Raw genomic sequence first — 14,929 nt, forward strand, 5'->3', positions numbered from 1 at the left:
CAGGTGCCGCCCGACACTTTGGTTCTTTGCCAGTAGCTGTTGAATGCATAAGAAGCGTGTGCAAACAATGTGTCAGGCTGAAAACAGGCACCATTTGGCTGCAGTGATTCACAATCGGCCCCTGAACCGCACGCGTAGTTCATGGCTTCTTGGATGATTGGGTCTGGGACAGATGGTTTAGCCACACACCATAGTGCAGACCCCGGCTCAAGATGAGGTGGCGGTGGCCCGTTTGGTGGAGGGTACACAACCGGTGGCTCAAATAGAGGTGGTGCAGGTATGAACCCTGTAGGTGAAGGAAATGAAGAAGTTGGTGGGCTTAACCATAATTGTTTGGAGGGCTCAGACCAGGGCTGGGGTTATAACTATAAGGCGGGCTTAGACCAAAGCCCGGTTGATACGAGGCGGGTGAACCAGGGTTGGTATTAATGGGTGGTGTGTAAGGAGTACCATAAGAAGGCGGCGGTGTCGGGTAGGTGGGGTAGGATGATGAGGCAGGTGGTGTGGGATAGGAGGAAGATGAGGCAGGTGATGTGGGATAGGAGGAAGATGAGGCGGGCGGTGTGGGATAGGAGGAAGATGAGGCAGGTGGAGATGGTGGCGGGGGGATAGGAGGAAGAAGATGCAGGCGGTGATGGTGGTGGCATAGTGGTAGTGGAAGGTGGCAGAGTGGGGGTTGAAGGTGGAGAATCACAAAGAGGATCGACAAGTAGGCGAGGTAGATCATCTTCAAGATGATTCACAACATGATATCTCTGTAACAAGGTCAACTTCAAAGTCAACGGTCCAGGTGATCTTGCATCTGCACATACATACATATACATTATTAATCAGCATTATATATCAAAACGAATTGGGTACAATATAGTTGTAACTAAAATACGTGCATGATGGTGAGGCGAAGGAATGATAATAAGAAATGACGAATGCATAGAGAAACCCTAGTAACCGATGGTTCATGTTCATCATCAGTGTTATCTGCAGATACATGCATAGCATATAAGTTGTGTTTGTGTGTGTGTGTATTTATATTCGTGTACGCGTTTGTGTGTTTAAGGCAGAAACAAGGTTTTGGTGTGAGATTGGGGTTTGGATACTTAGGAGATGGTGGTGGAGATGAGATTCTTGGCTTAAGAATGGATAAAAGCACCCTGAATAAATAAAAATGGAAAGTGTGTTCTTTTGCTTGCTTTATACTCAAAGTTATGAACTGGTATCTCAATAGTAACATTAGTGTATGATCACCTGAATCTATAATTTTTGTATGAACATTGCACACATCAAACATCCCTCTGATGGACCTTGCTTCAAGGCTTACAAAAATTTGTATATAAGGGTTCACATGTATTATTAAATAAACGTAAATATTTACCTCTGATCGGTCAAGAGCGTTTGGGTCATTAAAATGTCACATCTTAATAATCGAATGTACATCTTAACCATTAAGTTTACGCTTAATGAAAATTAGAGATGATATACCCGTCTCTTAGAACTGTTTGGCGTCGATCCTGGTGAGGACAAGAGGAAGTGGTATATCATGTCTATTTTCATTAAGTGTAAGTTTTAAAACGTAATAGTTTGAGTGGACACAAACTAGTTCAACTTCAACATCTTCTACGCACAAATGAACCACACATGTGTAACTAATGGTTAGTTTTTCGCTTTTTCATGTAAATAACATACACATTTTAATGTAATAAAAAATTTAAAACATACGAACCAATGGAGAAAGCTTTTGAACTATTTAATTATTTTTCTCCTCACTAAAATTTGGTTTCGTTTACTTAAACTCACCAACCACAAATAAAGCATCTTTAATATAAACTAATTCTAAATTAATAGCTATGAGAACCATATATATACTTTACATGTATCATCTTAAACACGATACGTGATAAATTTTTTAACCACCTTCCTTGGTATATGTATATTTAACGAGCATCAGTAAAATATGGTGCCGTGTAGTTAAACTCACTAAACACAAATAAAATGATATGTTTTGATATAATTCTAAATCTACATAAATAACTATGAGAACCATGTATACACTACACTTATACATTTATACATGCCATTTTAAACATGATATATACTATAAAGTTTTTTAACCATCTATTTTGGTATATGTATTTTATAACAAGCACACATACAAATAGGCCTCCAAATGAACCAAACTAACACGAACGGAAGAATGTTTGTGTTTGCTTATTTAACTTTAATCGAACACGAACGTGAAAATATAATTGAACAAATTTTTATGTTCATGTTCGTTAATTAAAAAGGCGAGTATGTTCACGTTCATCCGTTTTACACCTAAACGGAAAAAAAAAACAAAGTTAAAAGAACAAAAACAAACTTAACATAAACGTGTGTTCATGAACATAAACGGACAAACAAAAGTGTGTTTGTGTTCGTTCATTCAACTAAAACAAAAAAAAATATATTCATTTTCATTCGTTTATTAAAGGGGTAACTTTGTTAAATAGTAATCAAGTTTCAAAAGTGTTTCAATTAGGTCACTTAAGTTTAAAAAGTGTTTCAATTAACTCATTGAACTTTCTTATTTATAAAATTATAGATTTAAGATGTTTTGTTTTTTATTCAATGGAGAAATCTTTTAATTTATTTTTTTCATGATGATGTGGAGCGACAACGTGGATTTTATTTTTTATTTTAATATAATTAACGCTTTCTTTTGTTTTGTAAATATAACTACATATGTTGCAAATCCCGACCCTCACATGTTCTCCTCCATTGCTTTCTAGACGCAAAAAAAATCTAATGATGCTCGATTTGAAGACTTTTGAAACTTGTTTACTATTCTATGAGATATTCCCTTTATTAAATAAATGAACATAAGAGAACTTCTCACCAAACAGTTCATAAACGTTTGGTTGGTTTACAGGTCTACGGTGATACAAACATGTAATTAATAATATGAAAATTTAAGCAAGGTCGGTAAAAAATAGAAAACTGAGGGGTCCATTTGTAAAGACCGTGTAAAAGTTTTTTAAATTCAAATCTTGATTTGAGACCCAACGGCCAAAAAAATTGAACAAAACCCCCAATCTCTGAATCTGAAACCCTAATTCTTCGATTCTTCAATTTCGTAAGTCTCTTTCTTCTTCTGCTTATTAAATCTCTGAATCCAAACCCTAATTCACCTAATATTGTTTTTATCCGATCGATTACAGATGTGAAAGAAGTTAAACGCAATGGTGGCTGTTAAGGTACCTTCGAAACCCTAATTAACTGATTTATAACACATTTTGTTTGCTAGCGTTGATTAGGCTGATGCTTGTGTTGTTAAATTGAATCTAGGTGTTAAGCACGGTTAAAGCTAGGGTTTCGGGAGAACGAGAGACGAGGAAGAGCGGTATTTCGGTTTACTTACTCTAGTTGTTGTACTTGTTAGGGGTTCAGTTTGCGTTTAGTAGTTTTGAAATTGTTTTGACAACTAGGTGGAGTCAGAAGTCTTAAGGTGCATGCAGAAGATGCCAAGGTTCGGGAACAAGTTGCCGCTGGAACTAAGTAAGTTTTGACTTTATTCCTAGGGTTTTTGACTGAATAGTTGGTAGTGCACTTGTTTTGTTGTTGTACTTTGTAATTTGAAGTAGATGATACAATACAGTATATGGCTTATTTGAATGCAATATCAAACTAAATGGAGTTGTAAAATCTTCCTTTTCAAAGTTGAAACATCTTCTTTTGGTATGTGAAACAAGATTCCTGATTCACAAATTTTGTTAGCAAACCGAACTTGTTAATTGTAGACATGGGATCTTATGTCAGATCGTAGTGTGCTGCTACATTGGTTTGGGTGTCATATTAAACGTGCGAGGGTTGAGAAAGCTAGTAAGTTGTTCAAAGTTGGGGGTAATTTGGAGTATTAGAGAACTTGGTGATTGTTTTATTGGTTTGAGTGTCATGATAAATGTGCAAGGGTCGAGAAAGCTACTGATAAGTTGTTACAGTTGGGAGTAATTTGGGAATATCAGAGAATCTAGTGATTTTTTTAATGACATTAACTGAAGTTTTGTGTGCAGTAACATTTTGATTATAGTGTTCTTGGGGATAAATGTTGATTTAACGTTTTCGTTTTGTAGAAGGAAATCTATTCCAGTCAAAGATGAAATCAGTCATAACAATGCCAACTGTCAAAAGGTTAATACTAATTTCCTAATTCTTACCAACCTTGTATACATGATGGTAACTGGTAACTGAGGAATTCGGTCTTTTAATGCATATGCCGTTTCAAAAATATTAATCCTGTGTTCTTTTTGTAATGATCATGAAGGAGGCTCTCAACAAGTTGGACAAGATTAATGGGAAAAACATCAACACTGGTAAGAATCGTGCAACTTAACTGCTGGTATCTTAAATTTTCTGGTCCATACAAGTTTTTACAAATTTGTGCTTCACAGCTCGAACGACAGTAGGAAGAAAAGCATTGGGGGATATCAGCAATTCCCAGGGTGGTTTTAAGAAAAATGCAGCTGTTGATGGCTCTAAACCAGGGTGAGTAGTATTGAGCTGTTTCCCATTCAAAAACTGGTTATTTAGTTATCCAGTTTGTGGTATCTTGACGTTTTTTTCAATAAATAGAAAAATAGTTGTCTGAAAAATTTTTCGTTTGTTAGCTTAACATGCTCAATTGATCTAAAACATTACAGGAAAGGTAAAATGGAGAGGATGACATATTCACAACGGTATGCACACAACTGTTCCTGTTATTATTTTACTGCTTGTTTTACTTTAGTTTCTTGAAAACTTTGAGATGGCACACTTTAATCTTGTGATAAATGCATGAAATTTACTTTTATATGTATTTTTAGGGCCTCGGTTTCATTAGGCAAGGATCTGAAGGTCTTCAATGGTAATCCAAAGACGAGGGGTCAAGAAACTGGGTGAGTGACATTGAGGTTTTTCCGTTGAAAATGGTTATTTGATTATCCAGTTATTGGTATCTAGAAGTTTTTCTTAAAGATAGAAAAATAATTGTCTGAAATATTTTTCTGGTTTTCATTGTGTTAACTTTAACATGTTCACTTGGTTGAAAACATTACAGGAAAGGTAAAAGGGAAGAGATGACATATACACAAAGGTATGAACATAGTTTCTTGAAAACCTTGAGATAGCGCACATTAATCCCGTGACAAATGCATAAAATTGCGCTCTGTATCGTATGAATCTGTAGGGTCTCAGTTTCGTCAGGCAAGGATTTGAAAGTTTTCAGTAGTAATCTAAAGACTAAGGGTCAAGAAAGTGGGTGAGTGGCATTGAGCTGTTTCCCTTTAAAATTTGGAAATTTGATTATCGTGCTTGTGCAATCTTGAATTTTTTTTTTACTTGATGGAAAGAAGATTTATTTGTTAACTTTAACAAATTTGTTTGGTCTAAATCATTGTAGGAAAGGTAAAATGGAAAGGGTGGCATATTCACAACGGTAAGCACACAACTATTTCATTTACTGTTTTACTTTCTTTTTACTTAATATCTTGAAAACTTCAAGATTGCACACATTAATCTCGGTGCTAATTGCACAAAATTTACTTTTATATGAATTTGCAGGGAATCAGTTTCATCAGTCAAGGATTTGAAGGTCTTCAATGATAAGTCAAAGACAAAGGATCAGCAAACTGTTGGTTATGTAACAAGGTAACAGTAGTTGATGTTCTTTTCTGTTTTGGTTCGTTTCTTGCCCAATTTACTATTGTGATTATCTTTTATTTCTTTAGGAGATCTGTAAAGACATACTGCCCACCACGCCCGCTGCAAAGGTTTCTATTTTCATCTGGTTATGTTTCTTTAGATTACTTTTACCAAGGTCCTTGAATTAAAGTTTCCAATTGCTTATTTTAAAGGAAATCATTACCGGTGTTTAAGCACGTTGACAAGGAGGAGAAATCCGATATCAAGGAAGTATGAATCGGTTCTGTTATACTATGAATCATTTTTTTTTTCTGTAAATTCTCATTATACTTTGCTTGTAGGGAGATAAGGATAATAAACTGAAGAACAAGGAAAGACACGGCTTTTTTGGTGAGTAAGTTTCTTTTAAAGTGAACCACTTTGATGATATTAATGTTTCAATTTAACTCTTTTTGTTATTTTGTAGTTTCAGTTAAACCTAAAGTTGGCACGACAATTGCACCACAAGTAAGCAATGCTCGGAAAAATCGTTGGAAGAACAGAGTTAGTGACGGATGTATAAGAATGTAAGTACACGCATGCCAAAATCTTGTATCACTATAAGCCGTTTTAGTAAATGTGAAGAAGATAAATTAAGTTTATAATTTTTAATCTGTTTGTAGGCCATCAGATGGTCAACCAACAGGCGACAAACAGAGACTGTCTAGAATATCAGTGAAGGTATCTTTAAATACATATTAATTGTAAGCTAATTATCTTTTATCATGTTCTGATATTTACAAAAATGCCCTAGCAGCCAACCGTGAAAACTATAGTTGGTATACCCAAAGCTCAAAGGGTAACAAGAACCACTTCTGTTTTTACCAAATCAACATCTGCAACTTCTGTTTTACCCAAGAAAACAGAGGAACCATCAAAGTCTGAAACTGCTTCATGTAAGAAAAGTGCTCAAGATGCCACATTTGATACAAGTACATCAAAACTCACTGTCAAGGGGAAATCTGGTTCTGGTCGCCAAAAATCGTATACCTCTATGCTAATTGAAAGAACAGAGGTGGTTAAATTTGTTATTTCTTTAATAAATACTTATTATATAATCTTGATGATATGTTGCAATGCAGCTTCTAAAGGAACAGGCTAGTCCCACCAAGGAGGAGATCCTGCCTAACATTTATGATGATGGCAATCAGCTTGATGTTGCTGAATATATTGATGAGATCTATCAGCATTATTGGGTCACAGAGGTGAGTTTATCATGCTTTCTTGCTATGTTTGTTGACTTGTTTGTTATTTATGTGATGAGGTATAATACAAAATGGCTTTCAAATGCAGGCAAGTAATCAACCACTGAAAAACTATATGGATATCCAAAGAGAAATCACTCCTCAAATGCGGGGCATACTGATCAATTGGCTAATAGAAGTACTTTCTGTTTATCCTTATGGTTATTTAAATGCATAAGTTACAATTAAAGGTTTTTATAATCTGCATATGTTGGTTGCTTACAGGTACATCTGAAATATGATTTAATGCAAGAGACACTTTATCTCATGGTCACACTCTTTGACTTTTACTTGTCTGCTGTCAAGATTAAGAAAAGTGAAATGCAACTAGTTGGTCTCACATCACTGCTACTAGCATCAAAGTATGAGGATTTTTGGCACCCACAGGTAAATGCTTGTGTTTTGTCGTTCAGCACGGTTGACCCATAAACACTCGACATAAAGACATGATGGCTCACTGATAAGCAAACGGACTGCATCTAATGTTTTAATCTTTTTAACAGGTTATGGAACTAATTAGTATCTCAGCAGAGATATACACAAGAGAGCAAATGCTTGGAATGGTATATCTAAACCTCTTGTTTTCTTTATCATGTTGTACTTTCACTAAAACTTTATACCTTTTCCAATCATCAGGAAACAACGATTTTACAGACGTTAAACTTCCGTCTTCATTTGCCCACTCCATATGTATTCATGCTGAGATTTCTTAGGGCCGCACAAGGAGGCAAAAAGGTAACTGCATTTTCTGCTGCTAAACACTTAAATCTCAGTTATGCAAATACTAAAATCTTTTAAAAATGTTTCTTCAGTTTGAAAACCTAGCATACTTCCTCATTGAGCTGTGCTTAGTGGAATATGATGCTTTAAATTACAAGCCATCATTACTATGTGCATCAGCCATATATGTTGCTAGATGTACCATGCAATTGACCCCAGCATGGACCCCACTTCTATGCAAGCATTCCAAGTATCATGAATTTCAGATCAGGTAAATGCTCTAAAATCTAGTGTTTCATTTGTTTCTGCACTACATTTGCCACAAATCTTATCATATTTTAACATTGTAGGGATTGTGCTGATATGATATTGGGATTTCACCAAGCTGCAAGTAAATCAGTTTTAAGAGTTACATATGACAAGTACACTAGCAGTAAAAACTGCAGAATTGCATTGATCAAACCTCTGGACAAGCTTCCGCCTCCATAGTCTTCTTTTCAACCAAACAACAAACTGGTAACATCTAATTGATCTTTTGTACCAACATACAGTTGGGAGTGAATGTGTGAGATCATGCTCTTTTAAACACAGTGATCTTGGTTTGTCGTCATATAACGGTATCTTTGGTGTAGTATTGTCATCTTAGTGGTAAATATAAATGAAGCATCGATGCATATTTGTGATTGTGAAATTGCATACATCATACATATATCATCAGATTCTCGGTAACTGCAAACATCCCTTTTCATTCTTTTAAGCTTTTTTATAATATTGCTATAGAGTATATTAGAATGTAGAGTATGTGCATGTAACAACAGTATTATCCAGATAAACACTCACTATACACAAGTAGCAACTAGTTGACAATCAGGCAAGACCGAAAAATCTTCACTCGGATCCAACGTGTTCCTGACCGCACGATAAAAGTCTAGCCACGAAGACGAGTAACTCGAATCCAGACTCCCCCATGAGAATGTAGGGTTAGGCGTAGCAGGGTTCGCAACCACCAAATCAAGAACTGACATAGCCGGCTTAAGCTGCTGTGGGAAATTAAAAGCCAGATTATCAACCTTATGCTCGTAAATCTTCCCATTTCGATCCAGTTTATATCGAGACGTCCCTTGAAACTCCCCCTTCGCTTCCCAGGGAACTCGAGGCACGCCTTTCAGATTCCAACGGATTAGAATTAGATTCTCGGACGGCTGCCACACCCTGTATATCTCCAAGGAGATCTCCTTGAATAGAATTCGGCCGTGGAAACGTAGTGCTCTGAAGATTAGCTTGTAGTTTTCGATGCCGGTGAACTTGTTGAGCGGATCAACAAAGGTGATATCGTCCCTGTAATCCGAACATCAACAATTATCAATTAACTTCAATAAATTACAATATTATACACTATCTGTTTGGCTGTATTGCGCGTACGACCGATGTGGGACAAGTTTCATACCTGTAAATCTCGTAATTGAGATCGGAGGTGAAGATAAGTGGCAGGTCACGGCGGAGAGTGCGAACGGCTAAGCCGAGGTTAACGTAGAAGTCCTGGCGAGGATCGGAGGGCGGGGAAACCCGAAGGCGAACGGGGGGAGGTTCGACGGGTGAGGATTGAACGGCGAGGACGGCGTGGGGATGGTGAAGTGGTGGATGGGATGATGGGGGTTTGAGTGAGGATTGAAGGCGAGTGAAAGATGGAGAGAGGTTGAGGATAACTGTAAAAGCCATGATTAGGATTGATTGGAATTAGGGTTTTGGTGGTGGTGGTTGTTGTTCAGGGAGTGTGTGAGTTCATCATCATCATCATCATCATCATCATCGTTGTTGTTACGGAAGTGGAGACGCGTGTGTCTGGTTGTGATTATTTTGGGGGGTTTGTGATTTTGGATTTATGACGTAGGTACCTGTGGCTGTGTGTGTTAACTGTTAACCACAAAACGAAATATGTCTGTTTTAAAAACAGGTGAAGCCTATGGGAAGTATGTTATGTACCATCAAAGGGAAAAGTTAATTTAAGAAAAAAATGAAAGGTGTAAGACGGATTTTTGGTAAAAAGAAAATTTTAAATGAATAAGTTATAACTTAAATTAAAAAAAAGTTAGAAAATGAAAATGTTTTCACCGTTGTTCTTGTTCTCAACAAAAAAAAATGCACAATGAGGTAAATAAACAAAACATACAATGATAAATAAAAAAAGACATAATAAATCGTAAAATATAATACAAAGTCAAACAAAATATAACACAAATGTTATGTAATGTATAACACAAGATTAAGAAATAAAGAAATAATGTCAAGGAAAAAAATACAATCAATTATGAAAATAAATATAAGACAGTGATAAATAAAAAAGTAAAAAACACATTGATTTGTTTTTCTAAACATTGTTTTTTTAGAACGAGAAAAATGATGGAAACATTTTTGTGTTTTTTTATTAAATTTTGAATTATGATTTTTTTTGTTTTATTTTTGTAGCTAGAAATCCTTCTCATTTTTGTATCGATTTATAGAATAAACCGACGCACCAAAATAACAAAAACATTAAAAGACCGTTTTACCCCTTAATTGACGTTAAACATAGACGGAGTCACATGGTTTATCGGTTTAGAAAAAAGACAGTTTTGCCTCTTAATTAACATTAAAAAAATAAACAGAGTTAGCAAACTACCATAGTACCGGTTTTAAGGGGAAAAAAAAGATAAACAATAAAATTGAACCATCTGGCCGACCCATTCAAGTCCATCGTTTTGGTTTGTTGTTCATGAAAACTTTACTTAATTAGTTTTTTGCAAAAAAAAAATTAGGAAAACCAAATGAATGGGTCATAATCATCATAGCTTGAAATAATAAGAAGTAATTATTTTACTCGAAGAATATTACTTTGGTTCGAAATATATATTCGCATCCCGACACGGACAGTCGTATTACTTTTTCCGTTTTTGTACCTATTATTATTTTTCATTTTATGTGATCTAATTTTGTTATAGTCACTACATGATTAACACAAATGGGTGGTCGTCAGACGTCACGCGAAATCTTTGATGCTTATTAAATCCTTATTATATGAGACTAATTAACGTTTGGTCGGTTTTGTTATATTTGTTACGGTACCAAAACTAAAAATAAAAACAAAATGTCATAGACCAATAAGGTGTCACCAAGAGGCCCAAATCCCAATGGAGACATAGCGGCACCAAACGTCTCATTTAATCTTATTAGATAATAGATAATATCAAAATATGTTCGGGTGACTCAAGCGGAGTGAAATAAAGCATTAGATTTATTTATAGCGCCGAAATTCTATAAAGTAATCGGTTTTGAGTTTGCTTGACGATAAGATTGATGACGTGGGAGTTACATAATCGAAAACAATTTTCTTATGAAAAAAGGCCTTAAATATATTATGGACCCCAAAAGAGATTTTGAAATGTATATTCCAACGTGTAGATGCTGATGCTAAACCATACTTCCAATCAAGAATATGCTATATACAGAATGAGATATTCCATATGTGAACTGTGTAAAATGTACACAAATTTAACCACAATGTGACAATCCAATGTGATGTGTATGTCACCGGTTTAACCAACACCGTGCAATTCTACCAATTCGGTTAGCGTTTTCGATGTTGCCTTTTCTTCGTTCAGGCTAGATAACCATCGTAATATAATATTTATCATTAGTTATATAACACTAAAGCAAGTTTTATAAAGTTAGAATAGTTTTAGATTGTTATTGTCACCATATGTATAGACGTTACATTTTACAAATGCACTCGCTATTCAAACCTTTTGCTTATGTTCAGGTGTGTGAGTAAACTCAAAATCGATATGAACAAATGCTCGTTCAACTTCTGGCAGTTGTTCTAGTTTTACTTGCAACATTTCCCCAATATTATGAGCCTCGCTCAGCATCATATCTTTTGGTAACAAGATGTCTACCTCCACGAAGTAATAACTACCGAATGTGTACGCTCTTACTGTATCAATGTGTTTTATTTCTTCGTGATGGTTCCAAACCAAATACGTCAATTTTGCCAAGAACTCTTGTGGGGCCGTTCTCCCTATTAACGACCATACGTTTTCTATAACAGTCTTTGACCAAGTATTTATCGTATATAATGCTATCTACAAACAAAAGCATTCATTAAGCTTCTTCGATTGTTACACATTGAAACAACTTTAATTGTGTACTCACAATTATGGCTCCAACGGGATCAATCCACCATTTGTATCGTATGGCCAACACAGTTGCTCCTAGACCAACGGAATTGGTGATGACGTCGAAGAAATGATCTTGAGCGTATGCTCTCACTATTTCATTTTCAAACCTTCGACAATAAACCATCAAATTAAACTTTACCGCGGTTACAAACACCATGATACCAATCACCCACATTTCGTTGTCATGGTTCTTGTTAGGGTGCATCTACAATAAAGACAAGTTAGAGATAGATAAAAAAAATATAGAAAAATGTTACAACGAAATGTTACCCCTGCAATGAGTTCTCTAGCGGACTCTACCAATATTTGTAACCCGAGAGTTGCCATTACTGATGCGAAAACTGTAATGCCCTACAATTAAATTGATAGTTTAGGGGTCAAACTATAAGAAAGGAACGACGTTGAATACCTTTATTAATAGAAAGTTTGTTTGGACGTCAAGGATCCACCGAACTCTGTTGTTAGACTAATGAAAGCCTAGTGTAAAGGTTTAACGAGCTTACAACAGGTTGCATCCGATTCTTCCCTATTGGATAGCGATATTGATTAGGATTTTTCATGGCGTTTGAAGTGAACCATAAAATAAATCCAGACAACAAGTCCAAAAACGAATCAAAAGTTGATGCAATAACTGCTAATGAACCGCTTTCGATAGAAGCAAAAACTTTAGCAGCGAACAGAAACAAATTAGCTACGTTGGACACAAGGATCGCCGTTCTCTCACTCCTAGCAAGATTCTTTATTTCATCCTGTAAATAATAACATTCATTGGTTATGCAACTTTTTAAGATTTGATATCATAAATTGCATTAACTAATGTTGTATGAAAACTTAAAACTAATACTAAAATAGGGAATCAAAATGTACAAATGTAATGCTTAAAATTATATTCTAAGCTATATATATACATACAGGTGACTGACTGATAATTATACAGGTGATAGATATCTTACGGTTTTTAAAATGCAATCATGATTAAACTTGTTTAAGGAAAAAATACACTATGTAATTTTATATATATTTTTAAATAACTAAAATTAGCAGGCTAGGGCGCTAGGCTCCATCATTTCTCTTTTTAGTAAATGACATATACAAGGCGTCCATATGACTTTGGCTGGGTGTTGTGGCTGAACCGAAATGACTTCGTCTTTAATGGAAAGAAGCATGCTGTGGCTAGCTTGGTTGATCAGATAACGATGTTGGCGTTTAATTGGTTGATCTAGAAGGTCTGAGCTGGTGTGGAATTCATAGATATCCAACCCTTTATATGGCTTTTAGCCTTGGTTAGTTAGGTTCTGTTTGATTCTGCCCTTTTGTTTTGTGTGTACGTGTCTTAGCTACTTGCGCTGTGTTTCTTTTTAATATATTTGCCGTAAAAAAAAAGTAAATGAAATATACAAATGAGTTGTATTAATTGATGTTCGATGTTTGTGTTCATAGCGTTGTCAATGTCCTGTTAAACACTACAAGATGTTTTGTTAGCCCTAATGTAGTGAGCCATGTGAGGAGTTAATTTTTTAGTTCAGTGACATCTAACCTGGACACAATATATTAGTGTCTACTTATTTATTTAATGCGAAGAAAATGCTATAATATTGAAAATGAAAAAAATAATGTTTGTCTACCTTAATATATATGAAGAGTAAAGTTTTATCATTTTATACCCAATTCAGTAAACTCTATTTTAAGTTAGTTCTATATTTTTGATTTTGTCGTGATTATCTCAACCTGTCACTTTAATATTTTACAATTTAATATGCTAAATTTCTATATATTACTTGCTATTTTATTTAGAAAACTTAAATTTAACATACTGTAGCATTTACTTATATTATTAGAGAAATTCTAATACTTATATATGTTAATTTAATAATTTACGTTTGTATTTGTTATTTATGGGCAGTTGGGCGTCTTTTGGTCTAATTACTCGAAGGGTATTTCTATAGTGGTGAATTTCCTTTTGGTCTAATTACTCAAGGGGTAGTTCAAAATGTTGTTCAAAAAATGTATTTGCTATTTATGAGATAGTATATTTAGGTACTTTTTTAAATCAATATATAGTTCAAAACCGCACGGAAGTCTATGTTTTTATTCATTAAATTCGACGATCTAAACTGGCCTACCGAACTGAATAGAACTGAACCGAACCAAACTTGACTATGCTATACTGATCACATGGACCAACCTCAGTCAGACTTGCAGGTAAAAAACCTGATTTGCTCATTGTCTCCATCTCATTGAACCCTTCAAAGAGCATTTCTTGTTTCTTGTAATATTCTTCAATGTTTCCTTGTTTTTCTGAGAGATTAAATAATAAATCCAAACGCTTAATAATACTTTCTTAGTTTCTTACAATAAAACGTTTAACATAAGAATACAATGATCAAGTATACAATGATTATTTTGGTTTAAATAATAGATTATGTAAATTGTTAGCAATTAGATTAGAACTTTAAATTTGAAATAAACATAAAAAAGTGTTACTGAAGGTTAAGTGTCACTAAACAATAAGGGTTTAAGTCTCGTTGTGAACATATATGATACGTAATATAGCATATATCATATATACGTTGCATGGTTAGAAAAAGCTGGATGATGCAATTACTTGGAGTAGGTCGGAACATGCGACGGATATTGGAAGATGCATGACTGCCAGAGGAGGATTGTGGTAAATGGAACTGATTGATGTCGAGTTTCCACGAAGGAGAATCACTTTGTTTATCCGTTGGATCACCCGCGAAATGCGCATCCATCGATCAGACAAATTAGATTCTTAGTCTAGTAAAGTACTTACTGATACATATACATATATATATATATATATATATATATATATATATATAATGATTAAAGAAGTATCAACAAAAGAAACAAGAAGAGACAAAAAGCAGGCGATGTGATTTAGGAGTTGGAGGGACATGATACTTCATGAAGCTTCGTGTTATTTAAAGAAGACAAAGCATAGTCTAGGGAATGATGGTCTATTTCTTGTGTTGTAACTATTTTGGAGTAAAGTAGCTAACTTGTGAATATTTTGCATGATTGGGTTTGATAATCAGT

The 14,929-nt window shown here is 34.9% G+C and overlaps 3 protein-coding genes across 3 annotated transcripts; 1 reads left to right on the plus strand and 2 right to left on the minus strand.

Annotated features, from left to right (window-relative positions):
* The first annotated feature begins 3,215 nt into the window (after positions 1–3,215).
* Positions 3,216–8,202, plus strand: LOC143544207 (putative cyclin-B3-1). The gene is made up of 23 exons (XM_077036356.1): positions 3,216–3,230; positions 3,322–3,376; positions 3,462–3,531; positions 4,047–4,164; positions 4,298–4,346; positions 4,425–4,518; positions 4,674–4,709; positions 4,836–4,907; positions 5,411–5,446; positions 5,572–5,658; positions 5,739–5,780; positions 5,865–5,922; positions 5,994–6,042; positions 6,119–6,218; positions 6,315–6,372; positions 6,449–6,706; positions 6,774–6,896; positions 6,985–7,074; positions 7,161–7,322; positions 7,439–7,498; positions 7,572–7,670; positions 7,748–7,926; positions 8,006–8,202. Exons 1-23 carry the CDS (start codon positions 3,216–3,218, stop codon positions 8,142–8,144), a joined length of 2,049 nt encoding a protein of 682 aa, XP_076892471.1. The 3' UTR covers positions 8,145–8,202.
* Positions 8,203–8,387: 185 nt separating this feature from the next.
* Positions 8,388–9,395, minus strand: LOC143544192 (uncharacterized). The gene is made up of 2 exons (XM_077036346.1): positions 9,103–9,395; positions 8,388–8,993 (listed from the first exon to the last, which is right to left on the minus strand). The coding sequence occupies exons 1-2, from the start codon at positions 9,372–9,374 to the stop codon at positions 8,495–8,497; spliced, it is 771 nt and encodes a 256-aa protein (XP_076892461.1). The 5' UTR covers positions 9,375–9,395; the 3' UTR covers positions 8,388–8,494.
* A 2,003-nt stretch (positions 9,396–11,398) lies between these two features.
* Positions 11,399–13,035, minus strand: LOC143544208 (metal tolerance protein 10-like). The gene is made up of 5 exons (XM_077036357.1): positions 12,979–13,035; positions 12,373–12,618; positions 12,140–12,220; positions 11,844–12,074; positions 11,399–11,773 (listed from the first exon to the last, which is right to left on the minus strand). Exons 1-5 carry the CDS (start codon positions 13,033–13,035, stop codon positions 11,429–11,431), a joined length of 960 nt encoding a protein of 319 aa, XP_076892472.1. The 3' UTR covers positions 11,399–11,428.
* Between the last annotated feature and the right edge of the window lie 1,894 nt (positions 13,036–14,929).

This window comes from Bidens hawaiensis, unplaced genomic scaffold, assembly GCF_021521415.1.
Source record: "Bidens hawaiensis isolate Kalapana, Puna unplaced genomic scaffold, B.hawaiensis_p1.1 tig00013494_1, whole genome shotgun sequence".
In the NCBI taxonomy this organism is placed as follows: Eukaryota; Viridiplantae; Streptophyta; class Magnoliopsida; order Asterales; family Asteraceae; genus Bidens; species Bidens hawaiensis.

What these genes read in the sequence shown, in the direction of transcription:
- LOC143544207 (XM_077036356.1), top strand. An exon ending in ACGAGAGACGAGGAAGAGCG is followed by an intron (nt 3,377 to 3,461) that starts GTATTTCGGTTT and finishes TTTGACAACTAG; the next exon opens with GTGGAGTCAGAAGTCTTAAG. An exon ending in AGGATGACATATTCACAACG is followed by an intron (nt 4,710 to 4,835) that starts GTATGCACACAA and finishes ATGTATTTTTAG; the next exon opens with GGCCTCGGTTTCATTAGGCA.
- LOC143544192 (XM_077036346.1), bottom strand. Translation starts at nt 9,374, where the DNA reads ATGGCTTTTACAGTTATCCTCAACCTCTCTCCATCTTTCACTCGCCTT. An exon ending in CTCAATTACGAGATTTACAG is followed by an intron (nt 8,994 to 9,102) that starts GTATGAAACTTG and finishes TTCGGATTACAG; the next exon opens with GGACGATATCACCTTTGTTG.
- LOC143544208 (XM_077036357.1), bottom strand. Translation starts at nt 13,035, where the DNA reads ATGCTTCTTTCCATTAAAGACGAAGTCATTTCGGTTCAGCCACAACAC. An exon ending in AGCCACAACACCCAGCCAAA is followed by an intron (nt 12,619 to 12,978) that starts GTCATATGGACG and finishes TATTATTTACAG; the next exon opens with GATGAAATAAAGAATCTTGC. An exon ending in AGAATCGGATGCAACCTGTT is followed by an intron (nt 12,221 to 12,372) that starts GTAAGCTCGTTA and finishes ATTTAATTGTAG; the next exon opens with GGCATTACAGTTTTCGCATC.